Below are 23,975 nucleotides of genomic sequence, written 5' to 3'. Positions count from 1 at the left end.
AATTCCTTGAGGACCATTTCGCCCTCTCTGTTATTACCTGTGCAATCGCCAATCCCTTCTTGATGCAGTTTCAGTGACTTATCGTAGAAAATTTGCGAAGGGATATGCATAACCCTGCCCCTTCAACTCCACCAAAGTGCAGCCAGACACAATAACTGGGCCTTTGCACTCTGGCGGATACGGAATGTGGAAGAAGAGAGGGGTGTTATCCCCCGCACCCGCAGGTTAGTTCCCAGTAAGTGCGCACGAAGCTGCTTGAATTGAGTTTTCCTTCTTATCCTACTGTAATATAGTAATATAGACTTGATGCGATGAATGATCTATATTTTTGTTGTCTCGTTGATGGAGCTACCAAAAGGCGGTCGCCGCAGTGCTCATATCGAATTGATCAACACAATCTGCGGCATCTTCTGCCTAAACTTGTCACAACCAGCTTCATACAACTATTGGTCATATGACATCAGCTTCAACTGTAATACCCGTCAAAAATTTCATCAAGAACTAGCCGATTGGATCAATGGATGGCTATCTCTGGGGAAGTTCTGAAAAAAATATTGCAGTCTCATTTCGAGATTAAATAGACTAATTCCAGAAAATGAAGAATCCGTTAGTTCAGTGAGCTTGCGGATTCAAAGTAACATCTAGACGAAGTGAAATAAAGAAGAATAACCACATTATATTTTTCTTTTTTCCCTCTGTTCAATTGCGACAAGTCCACAATCACTGTCGCACTAAAATGCTTTTAGACCGCAATGGTCGGTTTCGTAGAGCAAAGGAACAGAATCTTAAAAAGTGACCCGATCCTATTACCTTGTCGTCCTGAGGTTAGCCTCTTATAAGCAGTTGCAGCAACAACAGACCGGCTAACCTAATGCATACCGAGCAAGGACATTCTAGGAATCGTGGTAACAAAAGATGTTATTCTTGGTCCTGAAGACACATGAAACGATCGAACTTTGTTAAGAAACAAGACACATCGAGCCAATTTTCATAACACTTCGTAAGGTTCCATTGACACAACTTTCTTCTCTCTTATAATTACAGTCAACCTTGCAGCATGTTGCATATGTAACGTCCATCCTCAACAAGTTCACATAACGTCTTCTTGTGTGTAATCTTCATCAACAGAGCCAATAAATACTCCATCAGACATCAGAGCTAAGCCTCAGAGAAAAGGCACCGTCCAGTATGACAAATCGCTGCATAGAAGCAAAAGTGGCTATAAAATTTACATTAACAAGCTGTTTTCCACTTTTACAACGAAGCCTTCACCTAGCCACTGGACTTGCAATAATGTTTGTAAGAAACACTGAGCGATGGCTCCTCTTGAAACTTCCCCTCTGCAAAATCACTACCAATATTACAAATCCAGTGTCCACCAACCAGTGGGACCATCGACGGTGAAAGATTTCGTTACGGTGACAGGGTCTTGCCCTTAAACCGTGAATGAACAGAGGGGTCATCGGTGGATAGCTTCAGGTTTAAGCCACGGCTGTCGTTGATTGATATGGCGCTAAATCCTAGTCATCGCATACGATTCCCGCGCAATTCCTTCACTCCCTCCATCAATCCAACGACTGTTTTGAAGTGGCTTCGCATTTCGATTTGAGTTCGGATTGCGCTCATGGTTTGGAATGCAGGGTTCAGTCAATTTCACGCTGCAATGCGTCGAAATCGAATCGACGGGAGTCGCTGATGACAAACGTGAAATTTGTTGTGGAGCTTGACGGACAACTTTTAAGATGGAGGAGAGAATGAAGCGTTTACATACATGTGAGATTTTTCACTTTGAATAGTGGATTGTACTAAATCTCTGGATAATTTTCTCCCGAAATCATTCTAGCAATTATTTTTGTCAATGTGTGGATGTTCGGTGATCTACTTCAATCTCTCACAGTCCCTGAAGTGGCGGTTGAAGGGGATTGTGTCATGCAAGCGTTAGGAAGAATTGTACATTGTACCGTTTTCGGAATCTTGGGAGAAGTATTGAGATGATTTTTTTGTGTTTACAGGACGAGATTGAGCCATTCGATGTGGCATTTTCTGGTGAACGAAGTAACGCTCAAGTGATTCTTTGTTTCTGAGATGGTGCTGGATGCCATGCGACAACTGGCATGAAAACATTCAAACTTGAACGGAATCATGGCCGATGGGGAGGATTTAATTTCTTATCAAATGGAAGTCAAACCCTGATTTTGTGTCATATCGGCCGTTGGCTGTTTCTGTCGGTTCTTTGACGTGCTTTGGAAGTGATTTACAATGGCAGGTGAAGAGAAAGAGGAAGAATCGCTCAAAAGAAAAAAAGTGGACAATGTTCCGCGTGGCATGGCATGGGGAGCTCAATCCTTTGCTTCTGCAAGAATCAGCAGCATTCGCGAGAAAGATCCCTCGAGCGTCAGTGACTTTGGCAGGTTTTACATTAATTGAAAATCGATCATATGTAGGATTGAAACTCAACTTGTAAAGCTATCAACAATTGCTGCAAGGAACTTTGTTTGCTTCTCACCCCTTTGATCATAGCCATCGTGGGACAATATTTTTTAGCAGAAATTAAGATTGGATTTAACATGAGTGTCATCAGCATTGGCTGGTTTGGTCTACATTCTCATCTGTTCCAATTACAGGAGTTATAGATCAGATTATTTTTCAGCACTCCCATTCATAGACCAGGATGTCAGAATTGATCAAGTCCAGTGGTTTCGTGTCACCTGGAAGTACTGATGCGATGACTTTCCTTGGACTCATGCTCATGGTAATCAGATACATGGCTGAAAAGCGCCGCAAGCTAAATGTGCAATATAATGAGGACTCTTCTAACAAGCTTCTCAAGTATTTGGATCGCCCCAATCTCACTTCTCTTTGCTTTTATCTTCTTCTTCTTTTTTTTTGTTTTTTGTTTTTGTGCGTAGCTTTATTGCCTGTTCATGAAATAACGTTCTTTTGGATTCAGATTATATTTGTGGCTCTTGTTTGTGTTTTTGTCGAGTACAATTCTTAGAACTAAAATAATCGCAGAGGGGTCCGTGAGTTCAGTTGTTCTTGAACATCTTTTTGCAAGTGGCAGACGTTTTTACTGCGTCGTAGTCTTGAATGGGTACATTGTGTCTTTAGCTCACATTGTCTCGGACTTTTTTATGTCAAACTTCAGCAATGCGACAGCGGCTGTTGCAGCGCTACATTCAAAGGAGGGGCAAATTGTAGTCGCTGAGATTTCAACCAAGTCACGCATATTCAATGGAATTTCAATTTGGGTGGACGGTTTCACTGTACCTACTCATCAGGTTTGAATTGCGTACGCAAGGCTGTATACGATAACCTTTTTAGTTTATCCTCAACTTAATCATGACCCTTCTGAAGCATGTTTCTCAGTTTATAACCTTGCTTTGCAGGAGCTACGACATCTAATGCTACAATATGGAGGTGTTTTTGAGAATTACTTTAGAAGGGAGCTTGTCACTCACATCATTTGCAGCACTCTTCCTGATAGCAAAATTAAAAATCCAAGGTGTTCAAGGGTTTATTATGAAATGGTCACTTTGAGGTCATCTGATTGGAAAGTTGCAACTGTGTATTTTCTTGCTGATTTGAAAAAAAAAAAAAAAAAAAAAAAAAAAGGTTTTTTGGTCGTCGATCTTGGCATTGACTTGGAAACGAGTTGGTTTTCTCTTCGTTTTGTTTCTCACATACGGGGACAAGTGCTCAAAGCTGGCATCTCATCTGCAGATCCCTCAGTCGAGGTTTGCCAATAGTAAAACCAGAATGGATCGTGGACAGCATAGCTGCAGGCCGAGTCCTATCTTGTAAGAGATTTCCTTTGTAATATTCTGAAATCCGTTTTGTTTCCCCTGTTTTCAGACCACTCTTTTTAGCCGCATAACCTTGCACCGGAGCTGACGGGCGTTTGTTTAGCTCTTTTACGCTTAACTTAATTTGAGATTTCGTAATCCAGATCTTGTGTAGATCGTTTTATCTGTTTCACTGTGAAATTAAAGACAGTGCAATATTATGGTAATTATCACTTGCAGGGGCTCCATATCAACTCCAAAGAATAGCATTGGAACATCCAAATCAGCGTACTCTGCAGTCGGCATATTTGAATCCCAAACTCGATCACTGCCCTCTTCCTCTTGACTGGAGGGATAATTACCCAACATATTCAAACATGATGGACATAGACTTAGAACCCCGATCGGAGCTGCTAGCACTTGAAAATGTTCCAACGTCAGACAACCAAGGTCCATCTTCTGTACAAGGTTAGTCACACGAGAGTCCATGATATTGTTGTGTACGTAAAAATGCTACCGTTCCTGTGCGATTTTAATTGAAAAGAGATTTTGAATACTTCAACTAGTTATTGTATCACTTCAGCTGTTGTTTCAATTTATCCTTAACGCCCTGTGGGTTTCTTCAACTCTAGCTAACGTTTATGCGACGCAACTTGCTATTACAATTTGTATGTTTTCGGTCTCTGAGCCACGGCACCTTAGTGCACAACTCTCAAGTGTCGTCTCTAACTCTAACAAGTTTTGGACACATCCGACTTTCGATCTGACACTTCCGTGTTTTTGAAGCCTCCTCTAGCTAACAATACTCACTGCTGAGTTTAGAAAATTTAAGCAGCAGACTTGTTCAAGATCATCACGGTTTTGTTTACATTCCAACAGATGGAGCTGTTAATTTTACCCTTTTGGAGGAGGACCTGAAAGGCATTGAAGTGAAAGCTGATGAATGCTCTGAGACTGAAAACCAAGGAGTGCTCGAGTCCCACGGCAAGAAAGACAGTGTAGCTATTGTAGACAGAAGTAAGCGAAATACCGGCGCTGGCTACTCAGATGCCGCTGCTGCTGCGACTCACTCAACGTTGGGAGACGATAATTTTGTACAAAACTACTTCAAGGCAAATCTAATCGCACCTTAACCAATCAAACGACCATAGTAATGGATAAATATTTTTGGTGTATTTGCGTATTATTTGTTGTCTTTGAATGACCATCTTAAAATTAACAAGCTTGCTTGTGGTTGGTGATTGATTGCAGTCTTCTAGACTTCATTTCATAGGAACATGGCGTAACCGTTACCAAAGTCGGTATGGGTCCTTCAACGATAATAGTGAAGGTCAAGACCAACAAGTTTTTAGAGCTAAATCAGGAAGTGATCCTGCTGTCATCCACATCGATATGGTAAACACTAAGACAATCACAGACATCCTCATGGCATGGCTTGTCGCTGAACATCAATTGTGATTTTCTCTGAGTATTATGAAATTCGCAGGACTGCTTCTTTGTGGCTGTGGTTGTGAGAGACCGACCTGAACTTCACGACAAGCCAGTTGCTGTCTGTCATTCTGATAGTGTACGCGGTAGTGGAGAGATATCATCTGCAAATTACCCAGCAAGAGCTTTTGGTAAGCTGTTGTAGTTTTATAGCATGATTGTTTCATTGTTATCGTTTATCATCTCAGAATACCGAAGTTGCAGCGTGTCCGTTAGGTGAGATTTTCCAGTGGATAAAAGTGTGTTTGTGACCTTTTCCTTGTTCTTGCCTTAACTTGCCGAAAGTGGCTTAAACATTTGACTCTCAATTTCCAGGAGTTCGGGCAGGCATGTTTGTGCGTGATGCGAAAGCAAAATGTCCTGACCTGGAGATAGTACCCTATAATTTTGAGGCTTATGAGCAGGTTCACATCTCTGTATTGCATTATAAATGTTATAATGGCTTCTCATCGCCCATTTTAGCTTCGCCATGTGTGACAACAAGTGTGTCTTTTAGTGATCTGCATCCGGTTTACTTCTTGCAAGGTTATTGAATGGTTGAGTTTATAACATGGTTAACGGTGACTTTTTCTGCAATGAATGGCGTGCATATTTAAGTATTGACTTTGTTCTTGTTCTGTTATTTCAGGTAGCTGATAAGGTATACAATATTTTGCATCACCATTGTGGCAGAGTACAGGCAGGCTTATTACTTCATCTTCGTACAATATGGGTGATATCTGCATGACGTTCATAGAGGTGTCAATGTGGTGTTCATGGTTGGCTTAAATATTCTGTCTGGGTTTCAATTTTGAATTGATATTTTGATATGTCTACGTTGTCACTTCTACAAGGTTTAAATTTTTTTCCACAATTGCGCAGGCTGTTAGCTGTGATGAGGCCTTTTTGGACGTCACAGATCAAGGGGACCCATGCCAAATTGCATCAGTGATAAGGAGCCAGATTTTTGAAGCAACCCGGTGCACTGCTAGTGCAGGTGTCTCAAAGAATAAGTTGTTAGCACGTCTGGCCACACGAAAGGCCAAGCCCAACGGTCTATACTACATTGCACCCTCAGAGGTAGAGGGATTCATGGATGAGCTCGCCGTGGAGGATCTTCCTGGTGTTGGATGGACGTTAAAGGAAAAATTAAAATCTCACAATCTTCACAAGTGCTCTGATCTGCTAAGAGTTTCAAAGGTAGATGACCTGTCTGATGTCCATACCCCTGATGAACATGAAGCATTATAATGTGGCGGAAATTAAGTTTGTTAGCTTGAGGCAGGACTTTTTGCAAAGGGAATTCGGTGTGAAAACAGGAGACATGCTGTGGTCTTATGCACGAGGAATTGATACTCGTGAAGTTCAACAAGCTCAGGTTCTTTACCCGTGCCCTTTCCTCTGATCCACGATACTTTCAAAGGATTTGTGCATGCAAAGGGGTCGCAGGGAATGCTGGTTTTTGATATGAATTTCATTTTTCGGCTCTTTTTCACATAGTTCTGATTGTTGATGTGGTACACAGCAGCGAAACCTGTAAACGGAACATCATCTACTTTTTTACCTATCATGTTTGCAATGATGTTTTAATACTGGAACTAGATAATTACCACAAGACAATGTCTGTATCCTTTGCACCATTTAATCATGTTTTATGGCTGGAATTAGTGTTTTTTACCTGAACAGTCTGAGCTATTCGACTTCAGTTCAGTTTCTGATGACACTCAAACTACATTCTTGCAGATACGCAAGTCAATTGGTGCGGAAGTTAACTGGGGTGTTCGTTTTCTTGTGCCTGAGGATGTAAGTATATGTTCGTGTTCGTACGTGGACTAGGTTGCAAGAAAACGTAAGTGGATTTTCTTGGCGGTTGCATGCTGATGTAGTGGTGAAAAGCCATACTTCACAGACCGAAAATAATGTGGGCTTGCCGTGGTTAGGCTCATCGTTTTTTGGTAACGTTAAGCACAGAGGTCGCGACACGCTTACAAACTGCTGCTGTCAAAGGTCGCACTATTACCTTGAAGGTATTTGAGTGAGATTTTAATTCTGCGATTTTTAACTGTCTTGTAGCTTCACACCTTATTGTATCAACTTTAATGCACTGCTGGGCTTTATTCCTGTTTTTAGTCCTAGACCAATTCGAAGTCCCAAGTTCTTCTGCACCTTTGCTTACACGCAGTAGATCCAACGTGTAGTTTAACTGTCACCTTTTTTAACATCATTGTGTCCATTTTCATGTTTAGGTGAAGAGACGGAAAGAAGGCTCTGGGGAGCCTTCCAAATTCATGGGTTGTGGAGTTTGTGACAACTTCAGTCGTTCTGAAACGGTATGATACCCTCAATTTCATTACCGACTTTGTCATTTGTGTTTTTATTTATTTATTATCTTGCTTTAATGCTTTGGAGTTGAATCCCTGGTGCATGTATTCAGGTTGGATACGCTACTGATTCTCAGGAGATCCTACTTCGTGTGGCAAAACAACTTTTCAACTCTTTTGCATTCGGTATGTTCTTTGATCTCATACTTACCGGCATGCTTCACAGTTCAGAAAGGAAAATTGTGTGTTTTTTGGATGACTTTTACATTGATTGTCCTGCAGATGTGCGTGATGTCCGTGGGGTAGGTTTGCAAGTCACAAGGCTTGAAGCAGTTGGTTCTGGCCAGTCACTGAAAGGTGCGTTTAGTTTACGAATGCTATTTAAAATTCCTGACTAGTAGCTCATGTAATATGCTCAACATCCTTATTCCAACTCCTTAGGTTTGGGGCATGTATGGGCATTCTGTGCAAAGCACTTGCCCTGGTAACTGATACTTTCAGCTTGGCCTTTCTCATCGATATTTCTTTGTAAACCTCTAGTTTGACGGACACTAGCCGTTTCCAATGGATTTTAAATGTCATTCTGTTCGAAGTAATAGTTACTTCATTCAAATATCCATTGCAGGTGGACAAGGCCAACAGCGTGCACTGAAGTCATGGTTAGCTCCTGAGATCAGCAAAGTAATGCTGGATGAAAGTGCTCCTGCGGATCGTAACTCAGGCAATCAGACAATCATACACAGAAGCACTGAGCCACTCAAGACAGAGGCTGGGGAATCGATTCCTGTCAAAAGTCCAGCTTTAGATGTTCCGAAACTACCTCTCAATACATCAGCGCAAGACAATAATGATTTACATGCAGGTATACCTTCGTCCAACTTTTGGCTCACAAAATCTAGTTGGTTAGGAAGAACTTAAGTAGCCAAGTTACAAGTTGTGTATTAAAAGTTACAACTTCTTGGTGAGTAACTCAAATCGAGTTAGTATGTACTTACTGCATGAATTATTTGTATCAAAAAGTAAGACGTACAAGCATCGTTGTGGTCGTTCTAGCAACTTTATGGTTTTCTTAATTCCGCATTTAAAACTTGCCATTCCTCTGAGTCATTTCCACTGGAATATCACCCTAAATCCCCAGTGTTCACAGCTGCGGAATCTGGTATGAGGAATTTCATTGCACCAGATACGAAGGATCGCATTCAGGTTGGGAGGAGTTCAACAAAAGCTGCACCACCTCCAACAAACTTACCCCCGCTCTCTGAATTAGACCCCTCTGTTTTAGCTTCACTTCCGCCTGAAATTCTGGCTGAAATTCGAGAAGTTTATGGGGAACTCGCAGCCCAGCCTGTGGTCTCCAGTAAGCCTGCAAAAAATTATTTATCTCCTGTGGCAGTAATGAAGGGTGCCCATAAAACTAAAACATCTGAGGTAAGTAATAGAGTGGACAGAAGAGAAGATGGAATTAGAAGGGTTTTACCTTTGGAGCCCTTGACTGAACGAGGAGAATCTTCACGGCCACCTTCAGTCCGCCCCGAAATAGTAGCACTTCCACCAGCATCACAGGTAATGAAGTGGTGGGAGATTGTTTACAAAACTGAGAGGTGCTGTTTAAATTCGCCGATGGATTGGTACTACTATATTGATCGTGTCATGATTTCTAGGTGGGATTTAAAGTTTCAATGACGAATGGTAATCAAGATCTGGTTCGTGTGGCTGCAGTTGGATCCCTCAGTTATGTCTGCGCTCCCGCTGTCTTTGCGAAGAGAGCTTGAGCAAGAATATAAGCGACAGCAGGTGAAGAAGCCTGATAAGTCGACATTGCGCGTGAGTGAACCGGAAAAGCTCTGCGTTGAGAGATGTTCATCAACTTCACTTGAAGATCTTTGGACTGGTACACCACCTAAGTGGGTACACATGTTCAAAGAATCCCAAGATGCAGGTGAGAGCCTTTGCCTTTCTGTATGTGAGATTGGTCTTTGGATGGCTTGAATATGAACTGCTGTAATTCATAGAATCTGGCGTAGTAAGAGCTTTCGGTACATATTTGTTGTCTAACATCGATTTTGTGCATCTTCTCCTAAGCATCAACTTCAAAAAATAAATCTTTGCAGAATTTAGCAACTTGTGCGTGCTAGCGGAGCACATGGCAGGTGCAGTCAGACCGTTTTCAGTTGTAATGCTGTCGGTTCTCCCTCATCTTTCGAATGCATGTTCTGCAACAGTAAGCCAGAAAGTTATTCAAAGTTGTATGGAGTTGATTAAACAGTATGTTCAACAAATGATAGCGTGCGACTTGGAGGAAGTTTGTATGATAATGCGTGTGCTAAAAAGAGTTGCTGCCAAGTCTCAACTGTGGAGGGTTGTTGAGGATCTCATTACTCCCTTCGTTCAGGTATTGCTGATGACCTTGAAATACCCTTAGCAATCTAAAAGCTATGGCAAGTGTGTGGTTAGTATATTGCGAAACTGCAATTTTCACGCATTGATCAACACAGGGTCACCTACTTCAAGCAGCATGCAGGATACCGCCTTCCAAATCAGTGACTTATGTCATCGTTGTAACCTAATTATAGAGGTTGTCGGTTGATTCTTTTTGTAGAATACTCTACCGTTGGTTTTTGTTGTATAGTCTGGTCCTTACTTTCTGAGTTTATTTTCTTCACTTCAGGGTATTGTTGGAGAGTGTTATGGAGGTCACCTCAAAATCTAACAAGCAACAGGTGCTGCTCTTAATAATCGCCAACACATGAAAATATCTTCAGCCTCCAGAGCCTTTTGTTAGAAGCATACATTAAGTCCTAACATCAGGAAGAAGCAAACACTTGTTTCAAAATCTTAGCCTTAGATTCCTTGTTAGAGAAATTTTCGACAGTATTCCTTCACCTGAGTTTCAGGGAATTGTAACAAATTTATTCATTTGTATACATAGTGACGTACACTTTGTTTTCCAAAGTTTCATCGATTTTGGACAGAACTCACGATGTCGCAATCACCAGCATAGATTGATAGGTTTAACTGAAGCATGGATACATTTGATGATAATCATGGGTAAAGGAGATAGTGGTGTGTCATCCAAATGGGATGACACTGCAATAGAGATGGCAACCGAGTCAGGAGAGACAAAAGAGCAATGTTTCATTTATTTTTGACGGCTTCACAAAAAGCCAAAGCCAAGTAAGATTTGTACCAAAAGCTCCAACATGGGAGTTGTTCGCACTTTCATACAACCTGTCATAGTGCAGCATTTGCGAGTGGATTGCTACGCAACGGTGGAGGTAATTTTACTGAGCAGCGTAGTGTTGAGATCCTGTTAATGGTTTTGGAGTTCTTTGACCAGACTTAAGAACTTTTTTGGCGGGGTGGCTTGCATCGTGAAAATCAACTATGAACACTAACCGACACTGTTTGCATTTTTGAGTTGAATTCCGTCTTGAACGAGAACCCGATTCTTCATTGTTTATACATGTCGAAGTGTTAGAAAATGTTACTACACAACAAAGCCAGGTTCCTATCATCGGCACCTCCGTGATAGGCACCGACAGCTTTCTACCAAGTTCTTTCAGCTTCCGTCAATCAAGCTGTGGGCAACACCTTGTCAACATCTTACACTGCATGTAAACTCATGTTCATTTAAAACCATTGCGTTAAGGTTTTAGAGAATCAGTGTGTCAAAATGAAAGTAGAGACATCGCATCATGTCATTTTGTGTCATTTTGTGAACATAAACGAGTACCCCAACTGGGTCCATTCAAGGGGAAGGGTTTCGCCGCGTTCGTCTCGCATCTTCTTCGTCTGTATGACCTCGTTCGTCTTTTTCACTCCGTTCGTTCGTTTGTTCATTCGTTCGTTCTTTCTTTCGTTTCTATCACCCAGTTTGTTGCAACATTGGGTTTTCCGTCGGCATTTTCATTTCCAGCACCCTCATCTCCGCATTCAAGGATTCGCTCTAGTATTCTGTTTTAGTCGAGGAAGGTAGTATTACGCATCGGATCACTGTGCTCTAGGCCTGCTGCAGGTGGAGTTTCCTGGATTGCAGCGATGGAGTTCGTAGGCGGGACGGCAGCCACAGCCCTCAGAAGCGCAAGCAATGGCATTATGCAGTGTGCAGGCCAACTGGGCACGAGCTTCAATGGCAGAGGTCCTTCGAGGAGCCAGCGCAAGGGATCTGTGGTGATCTCAGCGAAGAAGGGGAAGAAGAGTGGCGAACATGAGTACCCATGGCCAGAGAAAATGGGGGAAGTCTATCAGGGCGAAATTACTGATGGGGCTCTGAAATTCTTGAACCGCTTCAAACCTTTGCCGAATCCGCCGAAGCCTGTAACTCTTCCTTTCGAGAGCCCTATTGTGGACCTTCAGAACAAGATTGATGAAGTGAGGCGCTCTCCTTGACCTAGTTGTGTTTCTGGTACTCTGCCTTTTTTGGTCCGTCTTTCTGTCTCTCAACTGCTCCATATCCCTCCTAGAAGCAGTCATTCGATGAATTCGTAGCCATTCTAAATTTCACTGTTAATAATGTATGGGTTTGGAGCTGTGCGATTTTCAGCACTGGCCTAGCACTGCAAGATTTTATGTGCGTCTGATGATAGCCCTAGTATCTGAAGTACGGATTACTGTGTTAATTGATTTCTGAATTTCTTTGCATGGCACTCTATCTACGCGACCATTGGATGGGAACTAATTTATTCCTATGTTGTAATGTGACAATAGGTTCGGGAGCTTGCGAACAAGACAGGCATGGATTTTACTGATCAAATTGCTGAGCTCGAAGAGAGATATAACCAGGTTAGTCATTACCTTAGCTTGACCTGTTCATTTTTACTCATCAGCTAAGCAGCTAAACCAGAATCAAGCTGGTGTACACGGTGTGTACTATTTTGATTGGTATTCTAATTTCTCACTTGCGTGTTGGGTTTTAATTTTTTTGCTCTGATTTTAGGTTACTTATCTAGCTGTGATACGCGACTTTCATTGAAGTATATTCACGCAAGACCTAGAATGTCTACTTTAGATATTGGATTCTGAGATAATTATCGCATGCGTCAGCCTTTCAAGACTTTGTCGAGATGTTTAGTTCGAAGTCAAGCACCTAATAGAATGTGACACCCAGATTCGATATGCTCTGTACCTGGCTTTCTTTTTTACAATAGCATTTATTCATCGGTTTAAGGCGTCTTTCAGATTAATTTTCACTTGAATTGGGTCGATCAAATGTGAATTCTCAGAGAAGAAGATTGTTGCGAATAAGCTGGTGTTCAGTTCGGGTGTGTGTCTAATGCGTTTTCCACAACCTGTTATCGTGCTGAGCAGTTGCGTAGGGAGCTCTATGGACAACTTACACCAATGCAGCGCCTTAGTGTGGCCCGTCATCCTAACCGACCAACTGTCCTAGACCACGTCATGAATATCACAGACAAGGTAATATGCAACGTTGGAAGATTGATGTAAGCAGTGTGTGCAATCTGTTTTTGCTAGTTACAAATGTGGCAAAATATTTCGAGTTGTGCCAGAAATAAGAACTGTGGCTTCCAATTGCAGTGGGTGGAACTCCATGGCGATCGAGCTGGGTTTGATGACCCCGCTATGGTCTGTGGTGTTGGGACTATGGATGGAATGAGCTTCATGTTTATTGGTACCCAGAAAGGTCGGAATACAAAGGAGAACATCTACCGTAACTTTGCTATGCCAATGCCAAACGGGTAAGGTTTCATTTGCTTTTACATATATTACGGAGATTGCCAAAACATAATTTAATATCTCGATTCAAAAGAGATGTTAAGTTATTATTTCTCTTGTTATTACTGAGAAGCACATATTACTTCGGAGAGAGTATTGGTGGCGAACGTCCAAGCTGTTTATACATTGATTTATCTTCAACATTTTCGTACCGTAATCGTTAATTTTCTATCAGGTGTCTTAAATAAATCTCTCACATAGCTGTTCACCCTTGCAGATATAGAAAAGCTCTGCGCTTTATGCGACAGGCAGAGAAATTTGGTTTTCCTATCCTCACATTCATTGATACCCCAGGAGCATATGCTGGTATCAAAGCAGAAGAAGTTGGTCAGGTATGCCGAGCGCTCCTCCGATGATCATGAACTTCTTCATTGTTCAATTTATTCTTGCAATTTGGAAGTTCCTTGTCTTTATATTTGTTTTTGCATGACGGCTATAGACTGGTATAAACTTTACAGTGAGGGGATAATGCTCTAGCACTTTGACAGGTATTTAGCAGGGTTTACAAGCTACTCATTATGAGAATGTTGGGGCCGTGTGCAGGGAGAAGCCATTGCTTTCAATTTGAGGGAAATGTTTGGCATTAAAGTGCCCATCATCGCAATCGTAATTGGAGAGGGTGGCTCTGGAGGTGCACTTGCCATTGGATGTGGTAACAGAATGTTAATGCTTGAGAACGCAGTCTACTATGTAGCAAGGTGAAGTTAGCTGCTTTGACGAGTGTTAAGTCCATTTTCATCCTTGAGGCTTCCGAGTATGTTGATGATCTTTTATCCTTGGTTATGATATCCTCAACACTTTCGCGACCGATGGCACTATCAGTTGGGGCCCTCCAGCTAGTTCAAATTTTGATTGACATGCCTCTGTTGTATGGTAAGGTCTACGAAAATGCCACCAGTTGTCATAGGTGAAAGTTTATTAGTACTGGCATACAGAGCTTATTTAATGAGAAAACCCGTTCTCATTCCTTTTCTGAACATTGTTTTGGTTGGCGTAGTCCGGAAGCATGTGCTGCTATTCTCTGGAAGACTGCTGCTGCGGCCCCCAAGGTATTACATCATGATGCTTGTATTTTCCTGTTAATGAGGACTTTATTGTTTTTAGTTTTACAATGAGAACTTGTGTATAGTTTGAGAGTTATTTGCGTATAACACTAACTCGTTTTCATTGTATTCAGGCCGCGGAAGCTTTGCGTATCACTGCGCATGAGTTGGTGAAACTAAATGTTGTGGATGAGATTATTCCAGTACGTTCAGCTGCTTTACTTATTCTTCGGTAGAAATCAAGGGGGCATTAAGTTTGGGCCTGACAGTACATGTTTTATTGTTATCTTCATCAAGTGTTCGAAGAGATTTTTTTTACTCATGTTTTGGATTTTCTGCTGTATCCATGAGGTGCACTTATCTGTACTTATCACCTTGATATGCATTTTGCACTCTGATTCTCCCAGGAACCTATAGGTGGCGCACATTCTGATCCTGTGCAGACTTCCAAAAACATCAAGACGGTGGTCATGAAGCATATGAAAGTAAATCCATGTACCTATTCCAATTGAAAAGCTACTTCTTTCTATCTTTCTCATACCAATGATAACCCTTTTTTCTCAATTGGCTTAGAGTTATTACTTAGTCCTCATATTTCTAAGGTCCAGTTCGCTGTAGTTCTACATATTTACATGCTCTATTAGTCCCTTGTGGATCAAATCAACCCCTTAAACCGCTTCTAATAATCATATCTGTGTGCACGCAACAGGAGTTGATGAAGATGGATGTAGAGACTCTGTTGCAGGATAGAGCAGCCAAGTTCAGAAAGATAGGTGAAGTGGAGGAAAGTGCTGAAGTAGATCCATACATCAAGCGTAACATGAAGAAGAGAGACGCTCCTCTTGAAGGTGATGACCTCAGGATGCTTCCTTCTGGCAATGGAAGTGCACCCAAGGCACCCGTGGCTAGTAATGCAACCAGCGATAGCTTCAGGGAGTAGGCTTACAGATACCATGGGTGTAGGCCTATATTTTTAATGTCTAGTGCTTGCACCCTTCGTCTGACCTACATGTTTTGACGACATCCTCTTAGTTGAAGGAGATTGTACCGTATAAGAGAGTCCCACATAGATTCAGCGACTTGACTACCCTTGAGAATCAGCATTTAAGTAGCACCAGGTAGTGTTGGGTACATATCTATTTTAGCAATTTTATTCCTTTTCCTGCCAAAGATTTCTCGAGACTTCTCTGCAGTTGGGCTCTTCACCCCAGTTAGTGTGCTTTAGCAGTCTGCACTAAATTCAAGAGCTAGAAATTACAGCTTAAGATCCCTTATTACTGGATGCACCTGATGCTCGGATATACATACCTACGCAGATTGGTTTCTTGTGAGTTGAGTTTCTTAAGCAGCAATTGGGTCACTGAAGATGCTTTTGGAAAACAATTGAGGGGATTGCAGTCTTGTTTTTGTGCCCAACTGATACGATATTCTCAGAAGTCTATACAACTGCTGAGTTCGGCGTGGATCTGGTAACTTAGTAAACATTTTTAAGAGGAGGTCGACCATTCTGCCCAATTCGACCATTCTGTTTCCCACTAAATATTAGGGGCCCTATGCGAGGAGGAATTCATATCTAGCTTTAGAGATGGAACATGGAATTACATATGAAGAGGAGCTTCCAATGCTAGAAAATAAATAAATGAATAAAATAAAATAAAAGATACACACACACACACACACACAATAAAAGCATATTTTAAAATTTTAACAACTCGGTCTTTTAGTAATATATTAAATCAAATATATTGCATCTATTTATTAAAAATACTGAGTTTTGGCTTTACTTCTAATCATGTCTTTAATAGTGATGTTATTGTTTAATCTTTTAGAATACTTATTGTTGTACAAATTAACTATTTAAAAACAAGTATTATGAATGTCTTAATTACCCCTTTATTTATTTTTATTATTTTTGGTATTAAATAGTGATGTAGGTGGCTTGGTGTTTTCCTAATCAATACTTTATGGCATAATCAATAAATATCTATACTAGTTTTAATAAAATATAAAATAATAATAAATATTTAAATAGATTATAAAGCACCAAATGAAGTAATGCAATTTTTTTTCTTTTTTTCTTTTCAAAACAGGTCTCCCCAAAAGATTTTTGTATAAGTCTTTTTAGTTTTTGTTTATATGTATTCCTTCCAAACGAATATTTCTATTTTAAAATTTAAATGCTACCTTTTTTTTCTCCGCTTTACTCCTCTTTTTGAATAGTTATACTTGAAATTTCCCAAAGATATTTCTTTGTCCAGACACACTATCATAAATGTTAATTGCTTGTATTGCTTCAATTTTTAAATCTCATTTTTGTTATGATTTGTTATGAGATAACTCAATGTTTGGAATATGATACTTAAGTTTTTTTTATATTTACTTTAGTTAATTAGGGAAATTCATGCAACATAGCTCATACCTTTTAATCAGATAATTCATGGCTTTCTGAAAATTAAAAAGTAGAAGCTACTGGATTTCACACTTTCAACCATTCAAGCTTTCCAAGTCCAGGTTGTTAGTTTGAAATCTCTTTTATGTGGTTTATCAAAAAGTACACAATAAATTGTAGAAATTATATCTTAATAAATAGCAATTCGATTAAACACAAAAGCTATGAAAAAAAAATAAAAAAAAATAAAAGCATATAAAAGATGTCTAAAGAAAAATGCAACTTTTTTCACTTTTGCAAAATATTTCAAGAGAATATATTGAATTCATGTAGCTAATGTATGCAATAAAGTTTTGCTACCTATAATACAAATTATGTAACATAGTTTAGAAAGTTTTTTTTTTTTTTTTGTAATTATTATAAGTCTAGCATTTAAAATGGTAATTAAAGATGGAATTGAAACCACCGTTGAGATTTTACTAAATAAATTGTCACTTTTATTCTTTTTCTAATTATTTTATTTTCATGACAAACATCAATAAAAGTTTTGAAAAAATTGTTTTACTTTGATAACAATTCATTAGCTATGGGGGCTGAAATATCAAAAACTGAGACCCATTCTGATACAAATTTCAGAAAATATCCAAATAAATTTCTAAAAATCATTTGACTTTAGACTTAGGTCTAAGTATTCTATTATGGAAATTTTCAACATCAAGAGCACTGAAAATGAAAGGATAATACACCAATATGTGAGAGCATGCCTGATATTGTTTTTGAAGTAATAAACGTGAATAGTTACAAAATCAACAAACAAAGAAAAAAAAATAGGAATCAATGAAAATCATCTTTAAAAAATCCAATAGCGCAAATAAATAAATAAATAAATAAATAAATATAAGTAAATGAATCAAAGCTAAAAAAAAGTTATATATTTCAAAGGAATCTGAAAAGATGATTGTAATTGCAACAATACAACCATACTCCCTTAAATTGTACTTTTTCTATATTCAAGTGTGTAATTGTAAAGAATGAAACTAAATATAAAAACCCTAAACATACAGTTTTCTACATTCATTAACTAGGAGATAAAATCTTTTCAATATATAGGATGGAAGAAGCCCATAATGTTCTATTCAATAATTACATATGTAACTAGGATAATATTTAGTTAACATGCATATTTCCTACGGCGATTTTTTATTTTTTATTTTTCTTGTGGATTTTTTAATTTCACCACTATTGTTTAGTGCTAGAAATACATCTTTTTTTCTCTAATTTGTATCTGCTCTGTTGGTCTTGCCACTTAATTGTTTTGCCAACACTCCAATGCATGAATTAGTTTGAACAATTTTGTTTTTTTGTTTTTTTTGTTTTTAATGGATGGGCACACTAAGGGTGTAGTTCCTTTGATTTTGTAACCATTCACGTTTATTCCTTTGGGGTTGTGGGATTTGTCCCAATTGCACATTGCTAAGCACTTGGATAAAAGAAAGAGGAAACTCACCCAAGTAAGAGTTATTCATCAGCCATGGAGGAGATTTTACGGCCGGGAATAGAGAGTAACAAATTGAAAACTAATATTGTAAATATAATAGAGAGATTGTGCCAAATTAGATTAGTTTATTCATTAGTGAATGTTGGCCAAAAACTAAAATAAAAAATTTGTTAATGCTACATCTCCAATTGAAATTGCTACACCCCACATGATCTTTTCATAGACAATTAGATAATAATATGCCTCTTTCTTTTGAACATTATTTTTTCTTTCTTTGCTTTAAGAAAGGATGGTGATTATGGAAGAAACATTTTATGGAAAATTAGTAATAAATAAATTATATATGTATATATATTATATTAATAAAAATAAAATAGATGTTTATTTATTTTTATACACTTAAAGTACCATACATTTTTTCATATATATATATATATATATATATATATTTAAGATATATCCAGTTGTAATTTTCATTAGATTTGAGAGTAAATTTTGTCTCATTTAAGTGTCTCAATAAATTAAAAAGAAAAAAAAAGGGAAAAAGACCCAACACCCAAGTTTAATACTACAAACCACATCTCATGAATTTTAATTATATAATGTTGTGCACTTTATAGGAGATATGTGGTATTTTTAAAATTTAAAATTTGTTGTTGTGATGTAATTTTAAAGAACAATCCCTTATAAAAATTAATTTTACCTCTTTAGATATATTTTAAATTTCATTATCTTAACATATTAATTCCAAAAGAAAGCAAGTTACAATACTTTCACAATTAGAATAAAGAAGCATAAATTATATCAACTTCTTAAAAAAAATTATGTAGTTTAGATTTTATATCAAATTTAATAAATTCATATTCCTATTTTGAATATGCATATTTATCTAGATTAAACTATGTATTTATTTCTTTTTTTATTTCTAAATAGTGTTTTCAAATCAATTATAAAAACTCAATATGTTTTTTGTTTTAAAAATAAATAAATGAATTGTGACAAGACATTATTTTAATGAAAATTGAGAATTCACCAAACATGCAAACATGTTGGACGAACTGTGAGTGGATAGTATTCTACAGAATGAGGAGAATGAAGAGTTTGCATCTTTGTTGCAAGATGTGCTGCTGCATGTGTCTGAGACGCTACTTCTTCAGTAACCTCCACACCTTCTACCTTGTGGTTGCAGTAACTTGCTTCAGAGCTTGGCCATGCAACAGTTCCACAATCACTCACACCGTTGTTCATAAGACAAGTCACAGGATCGTGTCTGGGTTGGTGTTTTTTGCAGACGAAAATCAGTTAAATTACGTGACTGACTAGAGGGTCTAGCAACTTTTGAGTACTAACCTTCGATCCATCGGAAGCTTTGGATCTGTTTTGCAGGGCACGAATCAAGCTTTTCTATCATTTAGGCGTGCGCCGGTGTTCGCCTGTCCGACCTTGTAGCTCAGATTAGCACCATATATGTCCTGGTTTTTTTCTCATGAGATCCTTGTTGTTTAAAGTTCTAGTCGAATATTTTAGCTAGGGCGACAAACTCCGCAGATGGGTTGTTCGGCATACTGCAATTGATGGGTGGAGACTCGATGGATATGGTTTCTTTGACTGTTTAAACCTCTCTAATCACGTATTTTTATTTTTGGATGCAAGCCGCTCCTGTACGCAAGTATCTCATAAGACCCTTTCAAAATGCGTATGTCATACTTTGCGTTTCGTGGCTTCCGGTGAAGATGAATCGAGGTTTCATATCTCTCATCGAAACTCCACGGATTCTTTCATTCTGATTTCACGAGTAACGAGTAGAAACCTGTTCCTCAAAGTCGATGGCTAGCGTCAGAGATCATCGAAACGTAAGAAAAAGAATCCAGCTTTCTGTGTGAGTACCACGAACAAGGGAGCGGAACGAGTTCGATCCGCAGCGAAAGCTCCCCCCCCCCCCCCCCCCCCCCCTCCCCCCTCCCCCCATTCATGGGCATCCCACAATCCTGCAAGCGTTGCAACGAAGCAAACCAATTCTAGAGCGCACGGCGATGCGATGAACGCCACACTGAGTTCGACGAAGAAAACGGAGCAGCTGCAGATTCCCTCACTACCCATGGCGGAACCAAAAGCTACAATGATTGAATGCTACGTGGTGTCATGAATTTAATATGCAACTCTGAGACACCCACAGACGAAGAGACTGCGAGACTGGCCCAACCCCAGCAGCAGCAGGCATTGAATTTTCGCACTTGAAAGAAATCTAGAAGGAAAAAAAGGGGGAATTCGTTGAGATAATCTTCAGCAAAGCACATCATCCCACACGGTTGGTTCCTGGACCATATTTGGGGGCGAGGGAAGAGCTGGCGTTGGGCATTGGGAGTCACGTCAAGCGCAACTGGACAGATTGTAGATTCCAAGAGGGAAGGTTATAAATAGTACGAGAGAGTCCCCCCATTGCAGGGCTGTTTCTCGAGACTTAATGTTGCTCGTCACTAAGGGTTCAAAAGAACAATCGCATAAATGGCAATGGCACTACTGCGGGATGAAACTTTTGCTACCTCTTATTATAGCACGCCTTTACCCGGTTGGAAAAATCAATGGAACAATCCAAAAACCACTGTTCATTCGTGATGCTCAGCTTTCCCATGTGGCCCAACATGACAGGTAGTGCGGTCCAACGTTGTGTGTACCCACGACGCTTGTGGAGAAAGTATCTTTACGAAGTTTGTGAGGAAATCCTTGCTCATCTCCCTCTCCTCTCCGTGAGCTACAGTAGGTGAGACTCTGATGAGTTTCTAGAACTCGTGGAGAGTTAAGCGCTGTGTGTATGTGTGTGTTTTTATGTGTGCGTGTCTGCATCTGTAACTGCTTCCATGAACTTACCCTTTTCACTGTAAAGTTTTTCTCGAAACGCCGAAGTATGCGCATCTTTTGCTAAATGTTGCCTTCGCCATCGAAAATCTAGACTGCAGCAGCATGCGGTTCCAATATCCATGTGTTTTTCTTTTGCCTTCACACTGATGGGTTTCGTTTTTTTATCATTTTTTTTTAAAAAAATTCATTGTGGTTTTGTTTGGAATCACGTAGTGGTAGTTATATTTTTTAATTTTTGCACATGGATCAACAGTGGATTACATATTGAACTCTGTTTGTCATGAAGCATCTGGGTAAATGACAACCTGAAGGATTCTGTTATGAGACGTTTTAAGAGCGTAATTTGATACCGATATAGAAAAACATGTCATAAATAACATATCCAAAGTTTACATAAATATACTTCAACCATGAATAATTCAACATCTAGAAAATAAAATATGTATATATATATATATATATATATATATATATATATATATATTTCTTTATCTTGTACTCTTTTTTTCGTTTTTTTTTAATCCTTGAACCATGCCATTCTTTTGTTACACTATGAAGTTATACCATGCACATTAATTTGAATTAAACCCAATTCAAATCCTTGGAATTCTTTCCAATAAATTTGTCGAAAATTAGGTGAGGACACATTAAATTTAAAATATGTTTCTGTCCATGGGAGGAATATGAAGGAATAATTCAGGGAATATTACAAATTAAAATAAAATAAAAATCCCTACCCATGAGGACTTCTCCTGGTCAATGCAGGTTTGACGACGAAGTGAGTGCACTTAGTGTAAAAATGTGGGCAAAAATCACTCGTTAATCTTTGATTAGTCCAATGATATAATCAGTTAGGTGCGCCTACATTATCAACCCATCCCAAAGTGATGAATCATTTTCTACAAAACTACTTCAAACTAATCATCATGAACAATGACACAAGAAATCAAACTAAACAAACATCTTAATCTAAGCATTGAAATAATCCAGAATAAGAGATCCAGTGTTTTTTTTTTCTTCTATTATTTGTGGCCAAAACGGGGAAGATAAGAGCAATGCAATAAAGAGTCCAAAACGTTCATTTAATTAGGAGTAGGAGGACTTGGTGGGTGGCATACAGTGCGATATGGCAATCCTCGAGAAAGGCATACAGTCATTACCTCTCTCATGAAACTGCCTATATCTCTGGAAGTTCACAAGGGCGGACCGCTTTTGCTGGTCACTAGATCTGAATTATTAGCCTAGAATTCAGGGGAAACTGCCAAATAAAGGAAGACATGTTGTCAAGCTCAAAGTCCTTCAGATGTTGAAGCAGCAAGTGGTTTGCACAACTTATATACATGGGATTGTATGTATGACAACCAACTACAGGTGGGTGTATATTTACACAACTAGCTAACAAATTTGATCATAAATTTGTTATTGTCCGAGAACATGACACTAAAAGAAAAAAAAAAAAAAAAAAAAAAAAAAAACTACCATCTAAATTGTCGATGGATATTCTTCTTGCCATTCGTGCAGGTGGGCAGTTTCGGTTCCAAGGGCGTGAATATTTCCATGGCGCTGTATTTAAAATGGTCGTTGTTACACTGCAGTTTTGGAGAAGAAAGCAAAAACCTGCAGGCCATGCGGTTATGGGATTCGCCGTGTAGGCCTGGCAGGGAGGGGCTCGTGTGGTGGGGTCGCAAGAGAGCTGGAATTGGACTTGTCCTGAGGGGTGTGCTCCAAGTGGGCTCATAAAAGGGATTAACATAGCCGCAAGTCAACCACGGGGGGCAGCAGTGAGAAGCTTCGCATCAGCGGACAGCGGATGCTTCCTCACCCTGCAACTTGGTGCCTTGCCTCCGCAGGCGCAAATCGTGCTGGAGATACATATCAAAAGAGACCTTTGAATTTATGACCTATGTTGAACATATGGCTGGACGAGTTTCTTACAACAGCTTCGCGTCCACGTTTACCTGCACAACTATTCTGCACAAATCGTGGGTTCTCGGGGGAGGGTTTTCGGCGGTGAAGTGTGACACTTTGATCCACCATGTGGATACTACCTGACGCCTTGACGTAAAGAGGGCTCGTGCTCGGACTTGCGGGTAAGGTCGTAGACTCCGACCGCGTCACTCTCTACCATATCTGTGATGTTGCCAGATGGGTGCGGTTTTCCAGGTGATGGAGAATCATCTCACATGATCGTTGGTAATGGTGGTGGCGAATTTTCTATCAACCATTTGGGTAAGCACGGTTTGAAATTGGACCGCAGCAAACAGCTACAATTACAAATGCTCGAGTCGTAAATTGTTATACTCAGCATGAATGGGGCGGGGGGGCAAGTGAATCGCGGACAACCGTGGAGAACTAAGTACATCTGAGACTGTCACATCATGGGTTTGTCCTACAGGAAAAAAGTGTTAGTTATAGTGGATTCCATGTAGAGTACAATCATATGACGTGACCTCAACAAGTTTTCTGCTCGCGAACATGGCACACGCCGCACGTTGTAGTGTCGCGCAGCGACCAGTCAGCCATTTGATCAGAACTAGTGCCAGCCAGTGGCGGAGTTTGAACTGTCTGATGGTTTGATGACACGCATGACAGGATCCCCCGCGTCACGCATTTATCAGCAGGCTCGTTGTGAGATCACCTTGCAATTCCGAATGTCAATATGTCAGGTTTTATGTTAACGTTGTGATCTGTAGACATTGTGGCAATCCGGCGGCGTCGCCATCACCAATTCAAGGTTCGGTCGCAGAATACCGAATTGAAAATGGGATTTAGGGCAGTTTGAAGAATCCACCTGACCAGTCACCAACTCCTCCATAGACTGTAGGCTTTCCGCTGTGCGCACTGTCAAAGAACAGCAAAATGCCTCCATGCTTGTCATTT

At 39.7% G+C, this 23,975-nt stretch overlaps 2 protein-coding genes across 6 annotated transcripts; both read left to right on the top strand.

The window, feature by feature from the left end:
* Window positions 1-1,605: 1,605 nt before the first annotated feature.
* LOC112275095 (translesion synthesis protein REV1) lies at window positions 1,606-10,547 on the top strand. Of its 5 annotated transcripts, XM_024505100.3 has the most exons (24): window positions 1,606-1,773; window positions 2,013-2,411; window positions 2,761-2,829; window positions 3,149-3,281; window positions 3,390-3,505; window positions 3,724-3,800; window positions 4,026-4,253; window positions 4,665-4,897; window positions 5,037-5,180; window positions 5,272-5,404; window positions 5,589-5,677; window positions 5,902-5,952; window positions 6,135-6,452; window positions 6,538-6,630; window positions 6,996-7,055; window positions 7,193-7,279; window positions 7,499-7,582; window positions 7,687-7,759; window positions 7,856-7,930; window positions 8,199-8,435; window positions 8,721-9,136; window positions 9,293-9,512; window positions 9,685-9,965; window positions 10,242-10,547. In XM_024505100.3, the coding sequence occupies exons 2-24, from the start codon at window positions 2,260-2,262 to the stop codon at window positions 10,281-10,283; spliced, it is 3,411 nt and encodes a 1,136-aa protein (XP_024360868.1). In that variant the 5' UTR covers window positions 1,606-1,773; window positions 2,013-2,259; the 3' UTR covers window positions 10,284-10,547. The 5 variants fall into 5 exon arrangements, with proteins under 5 accessions (XP_024360868.1, XP_024360869.1, XP_024360871.1 ...); XM_024505101.3 differs by lacking the exon at window positions 1,606-1,773 and having other exon boundaries at window positions 2,110-2,411; window positions 5,902-5,913; window positions 8,712-9,136; XM_024505103.3 differs by lacking the exon at window positions 1,606-1,773 and having other exon boundaries at window positions 2,110-2,411; window positions 8,712-9,136; window positions 9,840-9,965.
* A 926-nt stretch (window positions 10,548-11,473) lies between these two features.
* On the top strand, window positions 11,474-15,680 carry LOC112275096 (uncharacterized). The gene is made up of 10 exons (XM_024505104.3): window positions 11,474-11,944; window positions 12,281-12,355; window positions 12,881-12,988; window positions 13,109-13,269; window positions 13,524-13,638; window positions 13,850-14,004; window positions 14,304-14,355; window positions 14,484-14,552; window positions 14,757-14,834; window positions 15,059-15,680. Exons 1-10 carry the CDS (start codon window positions 11,612-11,614, stop codon window positions 15,287-15,289), a joined length of 1,377 nt encoding a protein of 458 aa, XP_024360872.1. The 5' UTR covers window positions 11,474-11,611; the 3' UTR covers window positions 15,290-15,680.
* The last annotated feature ends 8,295 nt before the right edge of the window (window positions 15,681-23,975 follow it).

Source organism: Physcomitrium patens, chromosome 22, assembly GCF_059467195.1.
Source record: "Physcomitrium patens ecotype Gransden chromosome 22, ASM5946719v1, whole genome shotgun sequence".
NCBI lineage: Eukaryota > Viridiplantae > Streptophyta > Bryopsida > Funariales > Funariaceae > Physcomitrium > Physcomitrium patens.
The sequence above is the reverse complement of the archived record's forward strand: the minus strand, read 5'-3'. Positions and strand labels throughout refer to the sequence as shown.

Coding starts and splice junctions, on each gene's coding strand:
- LOC112275096 (XM_024505104.3), top strand. CDS start 11,612: ATGGAGTTCGTAGGCGGGACGGCAGCCACAGCCCTCAGAAGCGCAAGC. Junction 13,270..13,523: donor GCTATGCCAATGCCAAACGG/GTAAGGTTTCAT, acceptor TCACCCTTGCAG/ATATAGAAAAGCTCTGCGCT. Junction 14,553..14,756: donor TTGTGGATGAGATTATTCCA/GTACGTTCAGCT, acceptor TGATTCTCCCAG/GAACCTATAGGTGGCGCACA.
- LOC112275095 (XM_024505099.3), top strand. CDS start 2,260: ATGGCAGGTGAAGAGAAAGAGGAAGAATCGCTCAAAAGAAAAAAAGTG. Junction 6,453..6,537: donor ATCTGCTAAGAGTTTCAAAG/GTAGATGACCTG, acceptor AGCTTGAGGCAG/GACTTTTTGCAAAGGGAATT. Junction 7,280..7,498: donor GTCGCACTATTACCTTGAAG/GTATTTGAGTGA, acceptor TTTCATGTTTAG/GTGAAGAGACGGAAAGAAGG.